We start from the raw sequence: 21,168 nt of genomic DNA, 5'->3' as shown, positions 1-21,168 counted from the left end.
TTTGAAGTGAAACGTACAGCTTTGATGACAGTTCTGCAAAGACCAATTAATTGTGTATTCTTTCTATCCTTTATACAGGCAACACTTAACAAAGTATACACATCACTGATGTCCATCCTGCGGAGAAATGAACTGTGAGAAAATTCAAGCAAACATGTTCCAACTGTTCATAGAGAGGATTGCGTACGTTACACATTGTGTTTCCACAAAACTTTCCCCACAATTTGCTGCTGCTCAGCACATAGTTCACTTAGCTTTCTCCAATTACAATTTGCAAACAGAAAAGCTTTCCAGTGCTAACAGACTCATGTACTTTCCTGGAGTTTGAGAGCCACGTGTTCCAGAACGGCTGGGTACACGGTGCTGATACAATATAAAGGCAACGTCAATCACCTGCTCTCATTTTTTAATAGCTCCCCTCCGTGGTTCTTATTCTCCATCACTAGAAACCTAAGTTTAAAGGAACTTTACTATTTCAAGTGCAGTTTAATCCATTAAGATGGATCTCCTTCATAGCAACGGCGTGCTTATCATTCAGCATTTACAGAGGGACTACAGGGCTTACCAGGATTTGCTTAATTTTATGTCACACATTGGTGATCCCCGGAATATATTCTCAATCTATTTTCCTCTTTGGTTTCAGCTCAACCAAGTGGTTGGTACTAAAATGATATGGGTGGCAGTCATTGGTGATTGGTTCAACCTCATATTTAAATGGTAAGAAGTTGGATTTATTTTAAAATATGGTATTTTTAATGATGGTTAATATATGTGCCTCAAGCTTAGAAAACTTGCTTTGAATAATGTACTAGTAGACTTTGCCCTGTAATTGTAAAACAGGAATTCACAATGAAGATATTTAACATATGTTTGAAATGACATTTTGATAAGACAAGAACATCATATAGAACTATTACAGAATAATTTTGGCAATATAGCTCTTTGTATTCCTTGTAAGAGTATTTATCATGCTTTACTGAGGCCTTCTCACATACAAATATTTTTACTGTGTTTCTGCCTTTTTTTTTTTTTTTTTTGGTCAGGATTTTATTTGGCCATCGCCCATACTGGTGGGTGCAAGAAACAATGATTTATCCCAATCAGTCAAGCCCATGCCTTGAACAGTTTCCTATAACATGTGAAACTGGACCAGGTAAGAAATATTTGAGATTACATTGGCACATTTAATACAGGTAGTGGCTTTTTTGGGGGAGAGGGTGTGACTTTTATAAATCTTGGAGCTCATGTCTAAAATAGCAGCAAAACACAGGAAAAGAAAAAGGAGTAAATAAAATGTGATAGGTTTGCTTTAAAAATAAACCCTGCTAGCATGAACCAGCATATCAGAGAGGAATTACAAAACCTGTGTCATGGGTTCAAAAAGAGTGAGTTGCCTGCTTTGAGAGATTATTTTTAGGAACAGTTGCAGTGCCAGTGACATCAGCTTGAGAAGAGAAATACCACGTTGTCTAAGAGTGTTCCAAAACAGACCAGGGGGCCATTGAGTTTGAGGGCTTGTGCACTATTGCAATGATTATTCAAACCATAAAGAGGTAGTAGGTGTTCAGAGTGAATAACAGTACTGTCAACAATCAGTCATGTAATGTATCACAAGGGGAAATGGAACCCCTCTCCCCAGAACCAGACACTGGCACTGAATGGAGGACACACACTTATGTGTATAAATACGGGGTGGGGGGATTCTTAAAAAAAAAAAATAATAAAAAAAAAATGCACCTTTTTGATGTATTTTCACTTTTTTAATCTCATTGTCTTCTCTGCAATATTGCTCAAGTTAAATGAGCTTGTGCAACCCTGCCTAATATGAAATAAGGTAAACTTGCTTGGAGCTAACTGACTGAATTTAGTTTAATTCCTTTTACAAGAAAATATTGACTGTGGAAACGAATGTGCTGAATGCCTCGTGAGGGCCACTGCAAGCTTTTAAGGGAATTGCAGAGCTGTATTTTGGTAACAGTATCCTGCATTATATCCCATTGTAATACTGAACTAGAAGCTTAAGCCCTTGTACCAGGCAGGTTTCATAATGTTTCAAATGCAGTCTGTTTCAAGTGAATTTATTTGGGACCTAACCCAAAGTATTAAATTCCTTCAGATATTTTCAAAAGCCTTCAGAACTTAGCCCATTCAGAACCATGTAATTCCAAGCCCTGGCTAAGGAACCAGTGTGTTTCATTTTGATTCATTGAACCAGAAGGCCTTTTTTTCCCATTATTTTCTTTCTGAAGTAACAAGTCATTCCTGTTTCTGTCCAGTGGGTACAACTGTCATACTGATTCCTGGTTTTCTTATAATGGCCACATTTTCTCCCACCTCCAGATTTGCCCTTGACCATCAACAATATCTCAGGCACCTTTCCCTCATTAACAGGAGGAGGTGCAGTCAGCACAGCTGTTAGGTGCACACAGTCACTGTCTGAGCCTACACTGTACTTCACGCACTTTTAAAATGTGCAGTTTACATGAAAAGATTAGAGAAGCAGCTGCAGGTGTGAGAAAGGCATATCCAAATGCTGCTAACCCCAAATTCTGCGGCTCAACAAAAGGCAAAGCTGAAGGAACTGTTTATATGACTACATGGCAAGCAATGTAGGACCTGAGTTTGGTTTGTACCTCTGGAATGAGCTGAACCAAAAAAAACAGAGCCATCTTTTCTCTGGTATTTGTAAGATAAGATATGTTTTTGAGAACATAAACCTTAAACTGGAGTTGGTGCTGCTTCTAGTCAGTAATTTGCAGATGAGCTATGAAATGTTTTTCCTAGATTACATTTTCCTTGATGACAACAAAAAAGCTTTCCCAGTGCCAGTATACAACATTATGGTTTCCTTATCAGTGATGTTTGTTCCTTTGTGAGGTTTAGAAGTGTACATCTGTTCTGAAATGAACAATATAGTTGGTAGCTTGACTACTAAAGATACTGCCAAGCAGAGTACCAAAAATAAGTAGAGGGAGCCAGGAATGATTGTGCTTGTCCTCCCTAAACATTCCAGCTTTGCTGCTTCAATGAAATATTCTTTTGCTTTGCTAGCTACTACATAGTGCTGGATCGTAACACATTCTACAGCCAAAATAATTTCTTCTGCCCATGAAATAACCCTGTCCTTTTTACTTCTTCTTTGTCCCCACAGAAAGCCAAAGCCAAACTGTTGAAGTCTGGTATAGACAGATTCCAATGATCTGTTTTTTTTCTCCTTCCCTGGTGAACAGGAGAAAAGAAGTAATTTTAGGAATTGCTTCCCTTGCATCATGCCAGCATACTTTGTAATTTGGCGGTTTCTGTGGTTGTAGGAACTTCTCTATGGCTTCGTATTGCTTCCAGCAAACTTAAAATTTGATTCACTAGATTAAAACAAATTACACAAGTATTGTTATATCTAGACTAAAAAGAAATCACTATTGATCTGTATGACAGTGTGTTCCCTGTTATAGACTACTGTGAATACAGCCATTATTCCAGTATGTTACAGCATCATTTCACGTGCCAGTTCCACTAATAATGTTTCCAAGCTATTTGAGGTTGTACACTACCTTAAAATTTGTAAAATAAGTCCAAGTAAAGCATAAAGACACAGTTCTTCCATCACACTTTAGATACAGTTCTAAATTTATTACAAAACTACCTAAAATGTTAATTACTAATGAGACACAGATCATAATCTCAATTGCTAATGCCATGGTCATTGGCAAAGCAGACAAGAGGCAATTTGGAAGGGCCATCTAAAGTTGTACTGGTAATTTAATTTAGAATGTTATAAAAACCTAAATCTCTGTTGCACCCCTAATTATGAGGTAGCCCATTCAAAACCTATCTCATCCAATCCTCATATGAAACTTCTCTCTTACAAGCCCTAAGAGACCCCTAGATGCTTTTTTTTAATGCACAATCACAATCCAAGGCTAAGTAAGAAAAATACTATGCTTTCCAATCAAGACACCAGTATAAGATGGTTAAGCTGTTATCAATTTATTTCAGACAAATAATCTGGATTCCCTTTGGATGAGTCTTCTGAAAAATTAGCTTTTGAGAGGTAGTTGATATTCTTTAAGTCTTTGCCAGCCATTCTCTTTCTGAATCATGAGGTGCTTGAGGAACTGCCAGTAGACATTTTCTATATCACAAATGTTATGGAAATATTTCCTTTTTGTTTTCACTAGGAAGCCCATCCGGACATGCCATGGGATCTTCTTGTGTCTGGTATGTAATGGTCACTGCAGCACTTAGCTACACAGTTAGATGGAAAGATAAATCAGCAGTTAGCCTTCACAGGTCAGTGTCTCTGCTATTCTCACTCATGCAGATGTTTCTTTATACTTATGCTCTGGTTTTAATGGACTTATGTTAACCAAATACTCAAAGTCTGCTCTGTCCAGCTTGTAAAAAACCAACCAACCAAACACACACACACACACACACACAAAAAAGAAACAACCACCACCAAGAAAAAAAACCACCACAAAAAACCAAACCAACCCTTTATTATGGTCTGCTTCAGCTGAAGAAAAAGAATATTAAGAGGATTTATCCATTTGTATAGCTTGATGTTTATTAACTTACAGTCACAGCATAAAATTTCTCAATTAGCTCCTAGTAAAGGTTGTGTCATCGGTGTTGAAAATTTTGAATTCTATTGTCTTTATGTGTTGGATCTTTTGGTTAATACATAAATTTACTGTTTTGATGGATGCTGCCTTGGCCCATTTTAAAGCAAATGTGCATAAAGCTGGCAAAGGTCAGTGCAGCATCTTGTTCAACCCTGTGGGGAACTCTTATAACTTCTTTGATGGCTGTTCTTTCCAAGGTTGTTCCCATGTGATGTGAATTTTGCCATCAAATAATTGGACTTTTGCATTTAGATATGACTTCATGATAAGAAATATGTTCAAGGTACTAGTGCTAATTTAACTTACCATTGATGACTTTTATCGCTAAAACCATGGTGGTGTCTTGGAACTAAAACTACTGGGGTGTGTTCCTGCAGCCATAGATGTGGCTGCAAGAGCAGACACTCTTGGTAATGTTTTAGTACCAGCTTCTGGTTTTTAGTCACCTGATCGTAAACTTTTCTACTTGTCACCCTCTGCTTGGTAAAAATATGAGCCTGACAGAAAGGAGCCTGGTGTAAATTAGTAGGTGAAATCTTGTCTTATTTTTCCCTTTTAGACTGACATGGTCATTCCTCTGGAGTATTTTTTGGATTATACAGATCAGTGTGTGCATCTCAAGAGTATTCATAGCAACGCATTTCCCTCATCAAGTTGTTATTGGAGTATTTGCTGGTAATGCTGCTACGTTTTTCTTTTCAATGTATATGCAAAATCTGAGAAAAATGAAGCATGAAAGATGGCAAGAGCTTTTTAGTAGTGCTCCTTAGCTTGCAGCTCTAGTGGTGCTCTTCTCTCTCCAGAAGGATGTGAAGATGATAAACTAATGGTAAAATTTGTGAGGTATCTACTGTCTTTGTAACTGACACAAGGAGAGAGCCCTTGACCATGTGTCATTTGATGCTGCACACTGCCACAGACTAGCTCCAGCTGGTGTGGCTGCACCTGATCTTTGTTGGGCCCTCTTAGGGGGAAGCTATTTGGTTCACCTCAAATGGTGTCTAGGCATAAACTACCATGTGTGCAGTGTGGGCAAGCATGGAGCCAGAGGCCTGGAGCAAAACAGAAAACGGCAAACTAGCAGTGCAGCCTCCCCAGGGTGATTTAAGAAGCTAATGAATGTTTCTCAGAGTTACTTAAACATGTTTCGAATTGGTATTTAGGGAGTTCTAACTATGAACAATCTCTCTAGTGTTTATTTGCTCGTGTGGAGGGTCTTGAGCAGAGCACTGACTGGGGGCTGCCTGCTCCCATTCTCTTTTATGGATACATAGTAGCCTGAGTGGCACTGGCTAAGAGCCTGCAGTCCAGCTCTCCCTTTTCATAACCAGGATAAAATGAGTAGGAAAGAAGGATGTTCTGTGTCTTTTCCTTCAGCACTCAAAGCTTGTGTTGGAACTGGTATTAAATTCTGCATTGCTGGGGCCAGTCTTTCAGTGAGGAACTCTTTTGGAAAAGGAATGTTCTAGTTTAAATCTTTGATAGGCTTGACTGCACCTCCCAAATGACAACCTAAGTAGTGCCTCATACCAAAGTCATGTAGTGCTTGGTACTGAATTGCTTTTTTTTTTTTTTTCCAAATTAGCATTTTTGAGTGGGGAAAAAAGGCTTTGTACTGTACTACAGAAATGGTAAATTGTATGTGGATCTATACTTACCTATATAGAAAATACATATCTTCCGAAGTCAAGTTCTGCAGGGGCACTATAAGAAGGGCTTCTTCAAAGTACAAATAAATTGTTCTTTGTAACACCGAGTTTCTAATCTGCAGGCATTCTGGTGGCAGAAGCATTTGAGCATACATCTGCTATTCAGACAGCGAGCTTGGGAATGTACATCAAGACAAACTTGTTTCTTTTCATCTTTGCCCTTGGCTTTTATCTAGTCCTCAAGCTTCTTGATATTGACTTGCTATGGTCTGTTCCAAAGGCCAAGAAGTGGTGTGCCAACCCAGACTGGATAAACATTGACACAACTCCATTTGCTGGACTGGTGAGGAATTTAGGTGCACTCTTTGGCTTAGGTCTCGGAATTAATTCTGAAATGTTCATCATGAGCTGCAGAGGTAAAAATAGCTGTAAGATAAGTTTCCGTGTGGTGTGTATAGCTGCTTCTTTAGCTACACTGCAGCTGTATAATTTCGTTAAGATACCTACTCATACTGAATATTTGTTCTACATTCTCTCTTTTTGTAAGAGTGCAGCTATGCCTCTGACTGTAGTTGCATTGGTTCCATACTGTGTCCACTCATTAATGAGGAAAACTGAAAAGAAACTTAATTAGATAGAGTTTCCAGATGGTTAGCCATGAGGGGATGGATATGAACTGGTCAAGAACCCTCAACAAAAGGCAGTTTTGCCAAGTCATTTTATCCCAAGGGGATGCCAATGCATCTTTGATGTGCTTCTGGTAAGTAGCTAGTGCATCCAAGATCAGTGCATTCAAGAATGACCTTGCCAGCTCAGAAATACTAATTGCTGTTGGCTTTTTTTCCCTAGAAATATTGCAACCACACTGCAGTATGGTTAGAAATAACCCAATACTCTGGGTCATAACAAAGTTTCAAAGTATAATCTATTAGTTTTATGTAGCTACTTAGTGGTCTTTTAGTTCTGTCCATCTCCAGCTAGCTGATGCTTTGAGCCTCAGTTATACATAGTGATACTCAGTATTTAATTTTATGTATATACAGAGAGAGATAATTGTGTGTTAAAACTGCTAGAGAAGGGTATGATAGTGTCACACCCCCTCCAACTCTACAGCTGTACACTGTGAAAAAGGACAGCATAGTTATAAAGAAGACTTCAGAGTTAACTTATTGAGCTTCCTGAGCAAAACAGCTTCTGATTAAGCCAGATGATGAAAAATACTGAATGTTTCTTTTGATTAGATTCTGTAGAATATATTTTTGCGTTACTGTGTGTTTTTTGTCATTTCTGCCTTTTGAAAGCAGTCACATGAATCATGGCTGATACAGATTACACCTTTAATGTTGAAAATGCATAAATATGGTGTAACAAATCTTTGGATTCTGTACATCTGCACAGAGCAACAAATGAAGAACGCTGTCAATAATGAAATTATCTCAGCATAGCACCTTGAGAATGTTGTCCAAGTTCCTGTATTGCAAAGGTAAATTAGTCTAGTTCTCTCAGGTCAAGTCAAGTCACACACCTGAGTTGCTGGTAGCAGTTGAGTAAATCATGACAATGCGATTGCAGACTGTCACTGCACGTTTATATTCTTGTCAGCTTTGTTTACCTAAGTACACAAGTTACTCATATGTTAAATATGTTTGCTATATAAAATGGATATTCTAAATAAAGGCAGGTATTTTCTTTTTTTATTCATTATTTAGCATATAGTGTTGCATATTCATTTCCAGCGCAGAATCTTTAAGCAGTATTTTGCTGATGCCATCTCAGAAGACATAGTATACAAGCAGCATAAAGCTGTAATGTGGGTAATGAGGGCAGTGTATGTATGATCTGGCAGCAGTAAGGCTTAAAAGACGTAAGGATGATATTGTTTCTAGACTTCCCGTTAGTTGCGTGACAATTGAAAGAATTAATTGGGAAAATAGGTGAATAGCTTGAGTTGGCCCTTAGGAATGAACATGGTACAAATTACAGAAGCAAATCTTAAACAGGCATCCTTACTCAAGTGCCTGCTAAGACTGCCTTAAGAAAATTAATCATCTGGTTTTAACAGTGTGAGGAGTATTGTACTTTATGCATCTCCTGACATCTTCTTAAATGGTTCTCTGAACCCTTTTTTCCCATAGCAGGTGTCCTGAAACCACTCTGTTCTATAGTTGTGACTCCTTAAGCAAAATTATTAAGCTAATGGGACTAGAAGCAAATAATGAAGTACAAAGACAGCTATGACATTGATTTCTGTCATGTTCAGGTTGCTGTGTGCTTTGTTGTTCCCTGCTGGTGAGGTGGCCTACAGAGGCATTACAAAACTCTAGGCTGGTCTGGGTATCCTGTTCCTCTCTCCTGACCAACAGTAAGGGATTCTTTGTGCACAGCTGTCTCTGCCTCTTGCTGCAGTGCTTGGGCCTGCTGGCGGGGTTGGCTGTTTTAAGATGCGAGTTGTGAGCAGACATCACATTTCTAAGTTCCTACCACGAGAGTCTGTGCTTCCCAATGCTGACAGAAGAATCTTGGTGCTTCTGTTTGTTAGGATAGACATAACTATAAATGTAAGATGACAAGTATTTCTGCAGTATTGTTCAAGGCACTGTACAGACATGTGAGAAGATACGGGTTTTCTCTTGCTGTCCTGTTAATTCTGCCCACAACTTCAGTTCTTCAGGGAAAGGAACAAAGATGAGTTTCCTGTCTGAGCCACCTCTTATTCTTTCTACAGCTATTAAAACATTACTAAAACCAAGAATGGTGCCCATGTAGCTGTGCTCCTGCAAGGAGATGGCAGGCTCCTTTGGAGGCAGGGGCTAGTCTAGTTGCATTGGTCGTCTCAACAGCTCTGTCCTGCACAGCAGACCCTTGTGACAGATATGATCCAAAATCACAGAAATACTTGTTACCTGCTGCAAGATACTCATCTGCTTGTCTGAAGGATAAGAGGTGAAGCACTAAAACACAAGAGCCAGTAAAAAAATACAATTTATTGGTATAATTTGGGCCACAAAAGTGATGTGCTTTATGAAGAAAGAATCATGGATGAAGTACATGGTCACTGTAATTTTTTATAGAGTTGTTACTTTTCCATGGCCTAATATAAATTAATGTCTTATAGATATGTCAATAGGTTATTCATAGTCACTCTGTCAATAGTTTCAGTCCTGAGCCATCCAACTAATTATTGCTAAGAAACATAAAAAGGCTAAAAAGATTAAACCATGAGCCAAGTAATTCAGCTGCTTCTTCCATTTGTAGTTAAAGATTAAAAAAACAGGCTTCGTTGGCAAAACAGTATTTCAGTGTCAGCTATGTGAGTTCAGCTTGTCTGTTGAAGTAATAGAGTTGTACAAAAGTTGAAATTGTTTCTTTCTGTCTGGAATTAAGGGAAGTATCTTAATAAAGTGTTCACCCTTACAGCTCCATTCAAGTTTGCAGTAGCTGGTATTGTGGTGTAGATTTATAAGGAGCTCAACTGTGCTGGGATTTGTTCTAAAATGGGTGAACCCTTCCCCCCCACCCCCCCCCAGCTGCAGCTTTTAGGACATGGAGAATGACTTTTCCAGTTAATACTCTATGATTCAAAGATTTAAATTAAAGATTTAAATTTTTACAGAAACTTAGGCTTTCTGTCTCGGCTTTGTCTCCAAGGCCCTAAATGTCACTAAAGGGAAGAGTCCTGGTGTCCTGCAGACAATAACCAATAACATATTTCAGAGAAACATGCAGTAGACCTTATAACACACTGTTACAGAGACAAGCTTCTGCCAGAAGATCCTTTCTGACCTTTGTCATTTCTGAATTAATTGTGCCTCTGTTTATCAGCTCTGTTTAAGACCTAATTATGGGTATTTGTTCCACCTTTACTGAACATACTTATGATTTCTGTAAAACTACTCATCATTGTCTTTCTTTCTGAAAGAAAAAGAGGACATATTATCCATTACCATCTCTATAGAAGTGATTTAAATAACTGTGATGATTAACTGTTGGATTTTACAGTGATTTAACTAACGCATTTATTCCTATTCAAAATCTATTTGACAGTTTTGATCAGTGGTGAGAGTGTAGGGCAAATGATCCTCACCAGCTTCTGCTCTTGACTGCCTTCGTTACTTGTATGGAGCTGCCTTCTTTGTAAGTACAGGATTTTTTCTGAAGGGGCACAGCCAGACCAGGCTCATGGTGCCAGTGCATCAGTGCTGTCCTGGCACACAGCAGAAGCCCAGCCTGACAGATAAGAGTTGAAGGGGTGCAAGGGTGTGGGTCTGTACCCACAGCACAGTAAGGGTGACTGTTGTAATCCTCTGCAGACCAAACGTCAGGAGAGATTTGAGCGCTTCAGATATACAGCAGCATTCTCAGGATTATTTCTTACTCATATAGCTTACCTAGCCAAATAGCAGTTTTCAGAGCAGTAGAGCAGAGTTGTTCCTGATAGCTAGTTGAGGAAAGACAGGACTGTGCAGTCTGACTGCAGGTGGTGGCAATTCCCCAGCAAAGATCTTGCTCATTTTCAGGCTTTTTTCCCCTTAGCAGTGGGCTAAGCTACTTCCTGAATACATCACCCTGTGCTTAGTCCCCTGGATGTGCCTGACAAGCGTGCTTGATGCAGAAGGCTATGTACATTTAGGGTACACAGAACTCACGATGTTATAGAGCATTCTATAGCACAGTGGGGTCCCAACACAGAAAAGCAGTCTTTCACAATTAGAATCACAGTGGCTCAGCTAATTGGGGCTCCAGTGGTAACAAGCTTGTAGTAAGCTCCTTCTATTGCCATCAGTTCATCATGAGTGCCCTTTTCAATGATGGTTCCTTGTGACATCACAGCGATGATGTCTGCATTCTGGATCGTGGACAGACGGTGGGCAATGACGATGCAGGTACGCCCTTCTCTGGCCTTATCCAGTGCCGCCTGCACAGTCTAAAGGCAGCAGACCAAGTGTCAGTTAAAATATGCAAACCAAAGAAAGTCTCAGGTGGAGAAATGTGATTTTTTCAGATTAATTAACTGTATTTGGGCAACACTTGTAAAAGTGACTGTGAGGCTAAATCAAAGGTCCGGTTACTAGGTGTACTTAGCTGGATTTATTAGCAGTGCAAAAAGGAACATCCTGGGGTAAAGGCTGGACTTGATGATCTTAAAGGTCTTTTCCAACCTAGTTGATTCTGCTTCTATGAGAAGTAAACATGGACAGCAGTAGAAATTAAGGTACGCCTTTATTCAGCTGACATAATGAATGTCAGCTAGTGGGTGTTCTTAAATTTTCACTACTTCTCTATTCAGGGTGTAACCAAGTTAAGCAAATTATTGCCCAAGTTCTTGGCCCCCTTCATTTCTGTTTTTATTGGGCATTCAAGGCCCATTTTTGGCATGCTTGAATATACTTTAGTTTATTAATGTGCAGAAGTTATATTCATGAGGTATTACCACTGAATGCTCTGAAACCCAGGGAATTAGCATGCACATTTCTGGAAAGTGCTACCTGTCACTGGCAGTCTGAGAGTTCGTGTAGCTGGTGGCTATTTTATAGCTGTGCTTCCTGGATCTCCCGCAAAGCCCATTAAGGGTGTAAGTAAGTGCCAAATTAACAATGGGATGTAATACTGAAGTCATGCAATGGAGCACATTGGCATGTCTCTAAAGAACAGAAAAAGTCATTGTAAATTGTAAGCTGTTGTATTAACTTTCCCTTATTGCCTATCCCTGCACATTTACCTTTTCACTTTCTGTGTCCAAGGCAGATGTAGCTTCATCCAGTAATAAAATTTTAGGATCTCGTATGATGGCCCTTGCTATAGCAATGCGTTGTTTTTGCCCACGAGACAGCTGAGATCCTTGAGCCCCAACATTAGTTTCATATTTCTGAAAATACACAAAAGGATGATTTTATTGAGGTGTAGGCAAACACACCAGTGCACAACCTGAAGGAAGAGCAGGAGAGAGGTGAGAGCGCTGAGCATTGCTGCCTTCTTAAAAACCCTGTACGAGTGATACACATGGCTGCAGAGGGTGTGCAGTTCTGGGGCCCAAGGGCACAGGCAGCATGATGATGAGCCTAAAAGAAAACTTTGATAGCAGGACATTGGCTTATCTGTTTAAGGAAAAAGAAATCCCCCACCCCAGATGTGGGAGAAGAGGCTGAAAGTGATGGAAAGGCTTTCTGGACAAGTTTTTCATTTGGGTGCCTTAATTGTATCCATACCTTTTATCTTTTGATTTATATTTATATTATTTCAGTGCATTTCAATACTCCTGAAGTGCACATAATCAGCCGCCTTCAAACGTTTCTGTCCAAGTATCATGCCCTGATCAGAAGGCAAATTTCCCACAGTAGGGAACAGGATTTGTACTTTCTGACCTAAGTGTAATACTTTGCTCAACTGTGCTGCTGCTTTTCTCTTGTCTGTGGCTTTGAAAAATCTTTTTTCCTATTTCAGAGTTGTAATCTCTGATTTCAGTTTTATAAATATTTGTTTACTGTGTAAAAATCCAGTAGCAACTCATGGCCAAACCCTCAGGAACACACTGAATGGCCATGACACCCTCTTTGCTCCTACTGTTACAGCTGTAGAAGTAAATAAAAGGTATATGTATGGAGCAACTTCAGCTGGGTTTGGAGCAGCTCCCACTGCAGTAAACACTGAGCAGACAAGCTGTAGCTTCACAGCTGAGGCCTTGAAGGTACTTACATTAGGCAGTGACATGACAAAGTCATGCAGCTGAGCCTTCTGGGCTGCTTCTATGACTTTTTCCATTGTCACCTCTTTGGTGTTACTGCCATATTTGATATTATCAGCAATGCTGCAGTCAAACAGCACAGGCTCCTGGGACACGATTCCAATTTTTGATCGAAGAAACTGTACATTTATTTTCCTGGTGTTGTGTCCATCTATTAACTACCAGGAAAGAGGAGAAAACTTGAAACATTATTCCAAAACAACAGCCTGCAAAAAACAGTTTATAACAAAACGCAACAATTTACCCGTATTACTAAAATACAAACACAACTGATTTAAAGTGATTTGAAGAATCTGCTTATCTTTGACTCCTTTGTGCATGACGTGCATTTTCTGCATATGCCTGTGATCCAGCCAGGCACCAGACCATTTGCTTAATCTTAAGTGAACTATTTAACTGCTTAGGGCTAGGTACGTGCTTTGTTAACTTCCTGGCATCGCAATCACCACACCTGTATTTTCCAAAGAAAGATAAATCAAACTAGATGGTTAAGTATTTACATGAGGAAAAAATACAGAAGTTTTTTAAGCTATAATTAACTGAAGAACTAGAAGGTAAATGTAGACAGTCTCAACCTGCAAGGAGGCTGCATGTTGAAGCTATATATTTAGGGATGTTCCGGACTCTGTTGCTCCATTCTGACTTGGTTTTTGCTTATGCTACCACAATAAGCGCCACACATTGTGCATTTCATACAGGAATTACCAAGGTAAATGCCTGTGGCCTGCACAGGGGTACACCTGAGGCTTTGTAGTATATTTTGACCTTGCCTGAATACATCTAAGGCAATACTTGGCAATTGTCCCTATAGGGCACATGTTTGAGAAGGAGCTGAAGCCACAAGGTGCGTATGTGCATGCCACCACTGCTAGGCTGCACAGTAGAATACATTCAGAAGAGTCCTAACATTGCTGAAAACAAAGCATGCAAACCACATTTCCTTTGCTTACCACACTTCCTTGCTCAGGGTCATAGAAACGCTCCAGAAGCTGGACACAGGTGCTTTTACCACAGCCACTACTTCCAACAAATGCCAATGTCTGTCCAGGCTTAACAGCTACAGAGAGTCCTTTCAGGACCTGAATATCAGGCCGAGAAGGGTATGTGAATTTACAGTTAAGAAATTCAATGCTTCCCTTGAAATCATCCTGGTGAAAAAAATGAGAAAGATGTTACAATCATCTCAAGCTCAAAACTGAGCTGTAGAGCACAAAGTAGCTGTTCCTTAGATCTCATTCTTGCATCTCTTATTTAAAATATGACATTTGTGCTTGTGAAATTAGCCCAGAAAGAGCAATAAAAACAATGCTAGAGTAGCTGTCCTAGAGATGAAGTTATTAATCATAACACTGTAGCTCTGCTTCCCCATACTGCCTGAGGCATCAACTGGAAATAGCATTGCCTTGCAATGAGTAAATTCTTTTAATACAGACACTGTGTAAGTGTAAATCTGGTGATAGGCCAAATACGTCCCTGCAAAAAGCTGGATTTGGTAAAAGAATTCAATTGAAATTTGCAACATTAAACTACATGAATTCAGGTCAGTTTTTCCAGAACTCTTAAAAAGCTCTGTTAAAAAACTCTAAAGGAATCAAGATACTTAATTTTCATTGTTTGACACAAAATACTTACTGTATTTAGTTCATAACAATTATTTCACATTTTCATTTAATTTTGAAATAAGTTAAATGAGAAATAAACTCTTTGAATTTTCTGTGTCTGACTTTTCAGTTCCCCAAAACTTGAGCATTTTCATTTTGTCTGACTCAGAGGTGATTCGCCTCCTCATGAACACCCACAACATTTTGATGTGAATGGAAAAAAAAGCCTCCACTACAAGCTAGCAATAGTTTTACACGCAAACTGTAGAGCTGAAAGAAAAAACATCCTATCCTGTGAGTCATCCAGACCGGTCCTCTTCCAATTTACAGGAGTTTTACACTGACAAATTCCCAATAGCCAGTCTATATTCCTCTTGCTGTCTAGTACAGAGATCACTGCTTCCAAAAGAGCAAAGACAAGTAACAGTTATACATTCAGCATAATGTTCTTGTAAAGCAGTTATCCTCATGGACTTACAAAGCTCTGCGGCAACATCAGGACTTAGGTTGATCTGAACGACACCAGAAATTACTGATCTCCACACTTACCCATTTTTCCCCTTTTTCACTGTAAACACTGATTTTAGGAAGCCGATCAACGAGTTGCAAAAGGCGTGCAGCAGATGTTTTGGCTTTGGCATAGTTTGGGGTGTAGGAAGAAGCTCTTCCCAAAGCAGTTCCACTGGTCACAATAGCAGAGATCACCCTGTAGGGAAGAGGAACATGGTCATTCCTGGGAAGCCATCAGGAAACTGACCACTACACTGAGATCAGGGCTTCTGGAGAGGAGCCTGTTTCTGGCTTGAGGCAGGCGCTCACCTGAACACAAAGCTGTAATGGAGTCCTTCAGTGTCAACTAGAAACCCTCCATATCTGTACGAGACAGCATTGGCAATGAACACGATGCTCTGGGCAAAGCCAAAGCACAGTCCGTAAACATGTGCTTTTTTGACCGCAGCTCGGTAGGGCGTAGCCAGGTGCTTCTCAAAATTGTTGACAAACATTTTCTCTTTGCCTATCCCAGCTACAGTCCTGATGTTAGAGAGGGCTTCACTGGAAATCTGGAGAAGAGAAAGAAAGAAAATGGGAGAAAGCTCCTAATTTTTACTTGTAAAAGCAGAGTGTGTTCTTTCACAAATGCACGATTCTTTAATGAACACAGGGCACAGTGCCACAGATAAATGGGTTTAGATATGATACCGACTGCCCAAATATCAGCCAACCTAAAGAGAAAGTTTCCTATAAGCAATTGCCTATTAACATACTCACTAGTAATTCTCTCTCTGCTCCACTAGAGCTAAGTAACAAGCTCTACTGGAGACTTATTTCACATAGTATAAATAAATGGGACCTGCACAAAAGCAAACGTGGTTTTAGGAAAAGATGTTTATTTCAATTATTTTGTTTTACTTACAGGAATAGGGAGTTAGAAGGGATGCTATCCCCAACTTCTGGTTCATGAATTAAAATCACTTGAATTTACTACATATTCTCACCTGCTCACCATCCTTCTTTCTCTTATGTCTGAAAAGCCTAATGAGATGGAACAACTAAATAGAGGGTCACACCATTTCCAGGATTTTTACTTTGTACATAAGCAAAAAGTGAGCAAATTTTTGCCTATATGGCAATGCAACATGGGAAATTATGAGATAATCACCATGAAAACTTCTGTGGAGCTTTAATTAATTGTAGGCTTTATATTGGGCTTCATTGCTGGTTATAATTTGGGTCCCCCCAAAAATAGCACTAGAGCTTCATCTATAGAAGTAAATTGACTGTCTGATTCTAATTCACACTACTTATCTCAGTTTTACTAAGAAAAATTGTTTAAACGTTGTTGTTTGCCTGGACTTTGGTAGCAGCTTCACAGTGTAACACTTTCCTTTGGGAAGCAATAGGCTGGTGTATGGCTTATGAATGTTTTGAGCATGTAGGAAGAGATCTGAATATAAATCACTAAAACTGTTCCATCCAAATTCAAGGCTTTTTATCCTGACCAAAATCAAGTGTCAAATCTCTTGCATCATGACACAATATAAGAGAGTGGATAAGTAGATGCTGTGAATTGGATTGTTCAGGCTGTGCTTTTCCATGTTTAGCATGGCTGATGAGCAATCACTGTGGAAGAACTTGTGGGAACTGCAAGCTGTCCTGTTGCCACTATGATGTGGATAATTAAAGAAGAAGAAGAATTGCTGATAGTGCACCTGGGTCTTGAGCAAGCAAGGGAGTGTTTGTGTGCACAGGTGCAAGATCAGGCTGGGAAAGAGCCTGGGGAGTGATTGTTTATAGAATGGGATTTATAGTGACTGAAGACAGTCACTGGGATTGATGTGGTCTCTGTTTGGTTTCATAGCTCAGACCCATATCTGTATGCTATATATTACCATGTTATAGCGAATAAAGAACAGAACTAGAACTGACCTGGAACTAGTTGTGAAAGCAGTGTGTGTGCGTGTGTGTGTGTGTGTGTTTAGCCTCCTTCTCTACAGACACCGCAGGACTGGAAGAGTATTTTGCATTTGAATGCGGAGCTGGCAACTAAGTTAGAAAATAACATCAGACATAACTGGTGTTATCGCCAAAACTGCTGAAGCATTGAGTGCCCTTTTGATCCCAGCCTCTGGTTCATTCTCCTGAATAAAAGCTGATGCCTCAACTAATTAGTGAAGTTCTCTCCTTGTCAAGACAGTATTTTGGTTTATCACTTCTTGTAAATTATTCTGTAAATAATTAAACCATTCTGAATGTGGGCGATTGGTCAGGTCTTAATTCTTCATTGGCTTTCTGGAGCTGAAGACTGTTCCTAACAGCACCCAACAGTGGCCCATAAATGTACTCATTTGATTAATGATACCAAAGTCATACTAATTCACATAATGACTTTCGTATATGCCAGAAGTCTGCATGTGTAGGTAGCATGTGGGGTTTTTAAGTAAGTAAGTTGCATGCCCCCAGTCATAACATACTTCTTTAAATCACACCCAAAATGGGAACTGGGAGCTGAAGATTTGCTACTTCTGGAGGTGTCAAGGTAGCTGCAGCAGGCAGTGGGAAAGCCAGCCAGTAGCTACAGGGCAAAGGGCTCCAGGCTGTGTGTTTCCTGCACACATTAAGGGCAAGAGGAGGCTGAAGGTAGTTGGTTGAGAGCTCAGGTGGGCAGAGGGAAGATTCAGATGGGGCAGGGTGGGCTGGGTAAGACATTTGCTGGGCAGGACTTTGATGTGGGAAGGAGGAGAATGGGAAGCAGTGGGTACTCTGCAAGAGTAATTTTAGGATGGGCTAAAGTAGCTCTGCAGAAAAAAGAGATGAGGTGTTGGGCAGGCCTGCAAAGCTTATTTTTTCAGATGCTAGAAATATGACAGCCTTAAGCGAGGGGAGAGGACTTAAGTGCTACTCCCAGGAGTGTAACCTGAGGTAGTCTTCCTCATGTTGACCATCTCCTAAACCGCCTGTGTTTCTCATGCAGCTCAGTTTCTGCACAGTAGCATTAGGTATATTTTAAAAGTATCAGGTTCTGGGTCATGTGCCAGAACTTAGGGACCCAGAGCTAAAGTTAAAGGAGTTTGGGTGTTTCAAAGGCAGCAGATGTCAGAGGAGTGAACACATGAGAAAATGGCATTCCTTTCTCTTGTGTCCCTACCTTTTCCTTTCTTGGCACCTGCACTGGAAGTCTGCTCAGCTGGTGCAAACTACATAAACCTATCCCTCAGCCTTTTGAGTGAGGCAGTTCACAGGGCCTTGCAGCCATCAGAACATACAATCATAGAATCATAGAATAGTTAGGGTTGGAAAGGACCTTAAGTTCATCCAGTTCCAACCCCCCTGCCGTGGGCAGGGACACTTCACACTAAACTATCTCACCCAAGGCTCTGTCCAACCTGGCCTTGAACACCATCAGGGATGGAGCATTCACAGCTTCCTTGGGCAACCCATTCCAGTGCCTCACCACTCTAACAGGAAAGAACTTCTTTCTTATATCCAACCTAAACTTCCCCTGTTTAAGTTTTAACCCGTTACCCCTTGGCCTATCACTACAGTCCCGGATGAAAAATCCCTCCCCAGCATCCCTATAGGCCCCCTTCAGACACTGGAAGGCTGCTATGAGGTCTCCACGCAGCCTTCTCTTCTCCAGGCTGAACAGCACCAGGTTTCTCAGCCTGTCTTCATACAGGAGGAGCTCCAGTCCCCTGAACATCCTCGTGGCCCTCCTCTGGACTTGCTCCAACAGTTCCATGTCCTTTTTATGTTGAGGACACCAGAACTGCACACAATACTCCAAGTGAAGTCTCACGAGAGCAGAGCAGAGGGGCAGGATCACATCCTTTGACCTGCTGGTCACACTGCTTTTGATGCTGCTAACCCAGATACTGGAGCTAGAGTAACAAGGAAGGGAACTTTAGCCACCAGTCACTGAACACTGGACACACTTTCCAAGGAAAGGGATTTCCTTCCTCATGTCCCATGGTGGTTGGTTTAATACCCACACAGGTTTTTTCACTATGGAGCAAAATTTAAAGTACTATGAGAAAGTGCTAAGTCTCCTGCTAGAAATTAACAGGAAAAAAAAAAAAAGCATACTGCTAATCCAAATTTAAAAAATATTTATATAGTAACTGACTGTCACGGTTTAAGCCCAGCCTGTCACTCAGAGACCACGCAGCTGTTTGCTCACTGAACCCCCCTTACTCCCCCCCCTCTCCCAGAGGGGTGGGGAGAACTGAAAGAATGTAACTCCCATGGGTTAAGAGCAGTCCAGTAACTAAGGTGTAACACAAACCACTGCTCCTGCCACCAATAATAATAATGGTAAGGGAAATAACAAGGGAAGAGAATACAACCACTCACCACAAGCTGACCGATACCCAGCCCAACCCGAGCAGTGATCTAGCCCTTCCAGGTAACTTCCCTCAGTTACTGGGCATGACGTGCTGTGGTATGGAATACCTCTTTGGTTAGTTTGGGTCAGGTGTCCTGTCTCTGCTTCCTCCCAGCTTCCCCTCCTCCCTGGCAGACCATGAGACTCAAAGTCCTTGGTCAGAGTAAACATTACTGAGCAGTAACTAAAAACATTGGTGTTATCAGCGCTGTTCCCAGGCTGAAAGTCCGAAACACAGAACTGCACCAGCTACTAAGGAGGAGAAAAAATGACTGCTACTGCTGAACCCAGGACACTGACAAATGAGAATCAACAAAACTTCAATTCTTACAATCCAAACCAATAATACACTTATGCCTGTGATCTAGCAGCACTCCCTGATGGAGAGCTGGTACACTCATAGGGCACAAATGCACAAACTGACCTGGTTTCAGTGCTGAATTCTCAGGTGGGAGGATTCCTACCTGAACAAGCATCAGTGCTTTCTGAGGACAGCACCAACAAATGGGTATTTAAAGAAAAGCCAAAAAGGTGGGGCAGACTGCTGACACATCTCTGACCACCAATTCTGAAAAGTCAGGCACATTCCATGTAGCAAGTGCTTTTGCAGTTAGGGAGTTCCCAATGGCGGTTTGATGATTTGACAAGCTGAAATATTACAACTTATTTGCAAACAATTGCCAGTTTCATGACATTTGAACTGCTGGTGGCCCCAAATGCCTGATTTTTCAACTACCTATGACTGCAAATATAAATTAGTTTTTAAATAACATTACCCGTCCAGTAGCTTCCAGCGCCTTCTTGTCCTGAGCAGCAAATCCTGTCAGCATTTTTGCCTGCACAGCTCCAGATAAGGCCAAAAATGGGAGGAAACACAGTATAACTAAACTCAGCTTCCAGCTGAAGAAGAAAGCAATGATCATGGCCACCCCAATGTTGGTGAAGGAATTGACAATCATTCCTATCTGTGATCCAGTTGCCTTCAAAGAAAAGAAACAGATCATAGTATCATAACATCACAGAATCATAGAAAGGTTTGGATTGGGAGGAACCTTAAAGCTCACCTAGTTTCAGCCCACTGAGGTGAGACTGTAGTTCGCTACATCTTCCTTTTATAACTGACATACTGATAGAAGCTTTTCTTGTTGCCCTTGACATCCCTGGCCAGACTGAGCCCTGTCAGGGCTTTAGCTTTCCTAACGTTATCACTGGCTGCTTGGACAATTCCTCTGTATTCCTCCCAGGCTACCTATCCACGCTTCCGCTATCTCTAGGCTTTGTTTTTCCATGTCAGTTTGTCCAGGAGCTCCGTGTTCACCCACCACACATGCCTCCTTGTGGTTTTGCCTGACTTTCTCATTGTCAGGATGCATCACTCCTGAGCTTGGAGGAGATAACCCTTGAATATTCACCAGCTTTGTTGGGCCCCTCTTCCCTCCAGGGCTTTAGCCCATGGTACATCTACTAAGCAGAGGCCTGGAGAAGCCAGTTTGCTCTTCTGAAGTCCAGGATAGTGAGCGTGCTGTCCACCCTAAGGATCTTGAACCAACTGACCTATACTCAGGTACATGATGATTGACTTGTATTTCAATAGTAACTTCAATAATCTTTAAATAAATTTTCCTATAAAACTTCAGAAAACTCTAAATGATATTAAAATATCATAAAG

General features: G+C 40.7%; 2 protein-coding genes across 15 annotated transcripts in view; one reads left to right on the top strand and one right to left on the bottom strand.

The window, feature by feature from the left end:
* G6PC2 (glucose-6-phosphatase catalytic subunit 2) overlaps positions 1-21,168 on the top strand; it is a 31,857-nt gene that overhangs the window by 4,969 nt on the left and 5,720 nt on the right. For 4 of the 10 annotated variants that reach the window (XM_062604801.1, XM_062604798.1, XM_062604800.1 and 1 more), the window contains exons 2-7: positions 79-183; positions 644-717; positions 1,044-1,153; positions 4,179-4,290; positions 5,185-5,300; positions 6,397-7,978. In XM_062604801.1, coding sequence (XP_062460785.1) covers positions 668-717; positions 1,044-1,153; positions 4,179-4,290; positions 5,185-5,300; positions 6,397-6,908 — 900 coding nt within the window. In that variant the 5' untranslated portion in view covers positions 79-183; positions 644-667 and the 3' untranslated portion in view covers positions 6,909-7,978. The other 6 variants (XM_062604805.1, XM_062604802.1, XR_009961968.1 and 3 more) reach the window with 6 other exon arrangements.
* ABCB11 (ATP binding cassette subfamily B member 11) overlaps positions 9,239-21,168 on the bottom strand; it is a 51,198-nt gene continuing 39,268 nt past the window's right edge. For 4 of the 5 annotated variants that reach the window (XM_062604791.1, XM_062604790.1, XM_062604792.1 and 1 more), the window contains 7 exons: positions 20,276-20,479; positions 15,437-15,678; positions 15,167-15,323; positions 13,967-14,164; positions 12,968-13,174; positions 11,994-12,140; positions 9,239-11,198 (listed from right to left, as the gene is read on the bottom strand). In XM_062604791.1, the coding sequence (XP_062460775.1) occupies positions 10,998-11,198; positions 11,994-12,140; positions 12,968-13,174; positions 13,967-14,164; positions 15,167-15,323; positions 15,437-15,678; positions 20,276-20,479 (1,356 nt within the window). In that variant the 3' untranslated portion in view covers positions 9,239-10,997. Of the gene's footprint in view, positions 11,199-11,993; positions 12,141-12,967; positions 13,223-13,966; positions 14,165-15,166; positions 15,324-15,436; positions 15,679-20,275; positions 20,480-21,168 lie in introns of those variants that run through there. The other variant, XM_062604794.1, reaches the window with a different exon arrangement.

This window comes from Pezoporus occidentalis, unplaced genomic scaffold (genome assembly GCF_034315485.1).
Source record: "Pezoporus occidentalis ecotype Australia unplaced genomic scaffold, CSIRO_AGI_Poc_V1 ctg88, whole genome shotgun sequence".
Lineage (NCBI taxonomy): Eukaryota > Metazoa > Chordata > Aves > Psittaciformes > Psittacidae > Pezoporus > Pezoporus occidentalis.
This window is presented reverse-complemented; position numbering and strand designations above follow the sequence as displayed.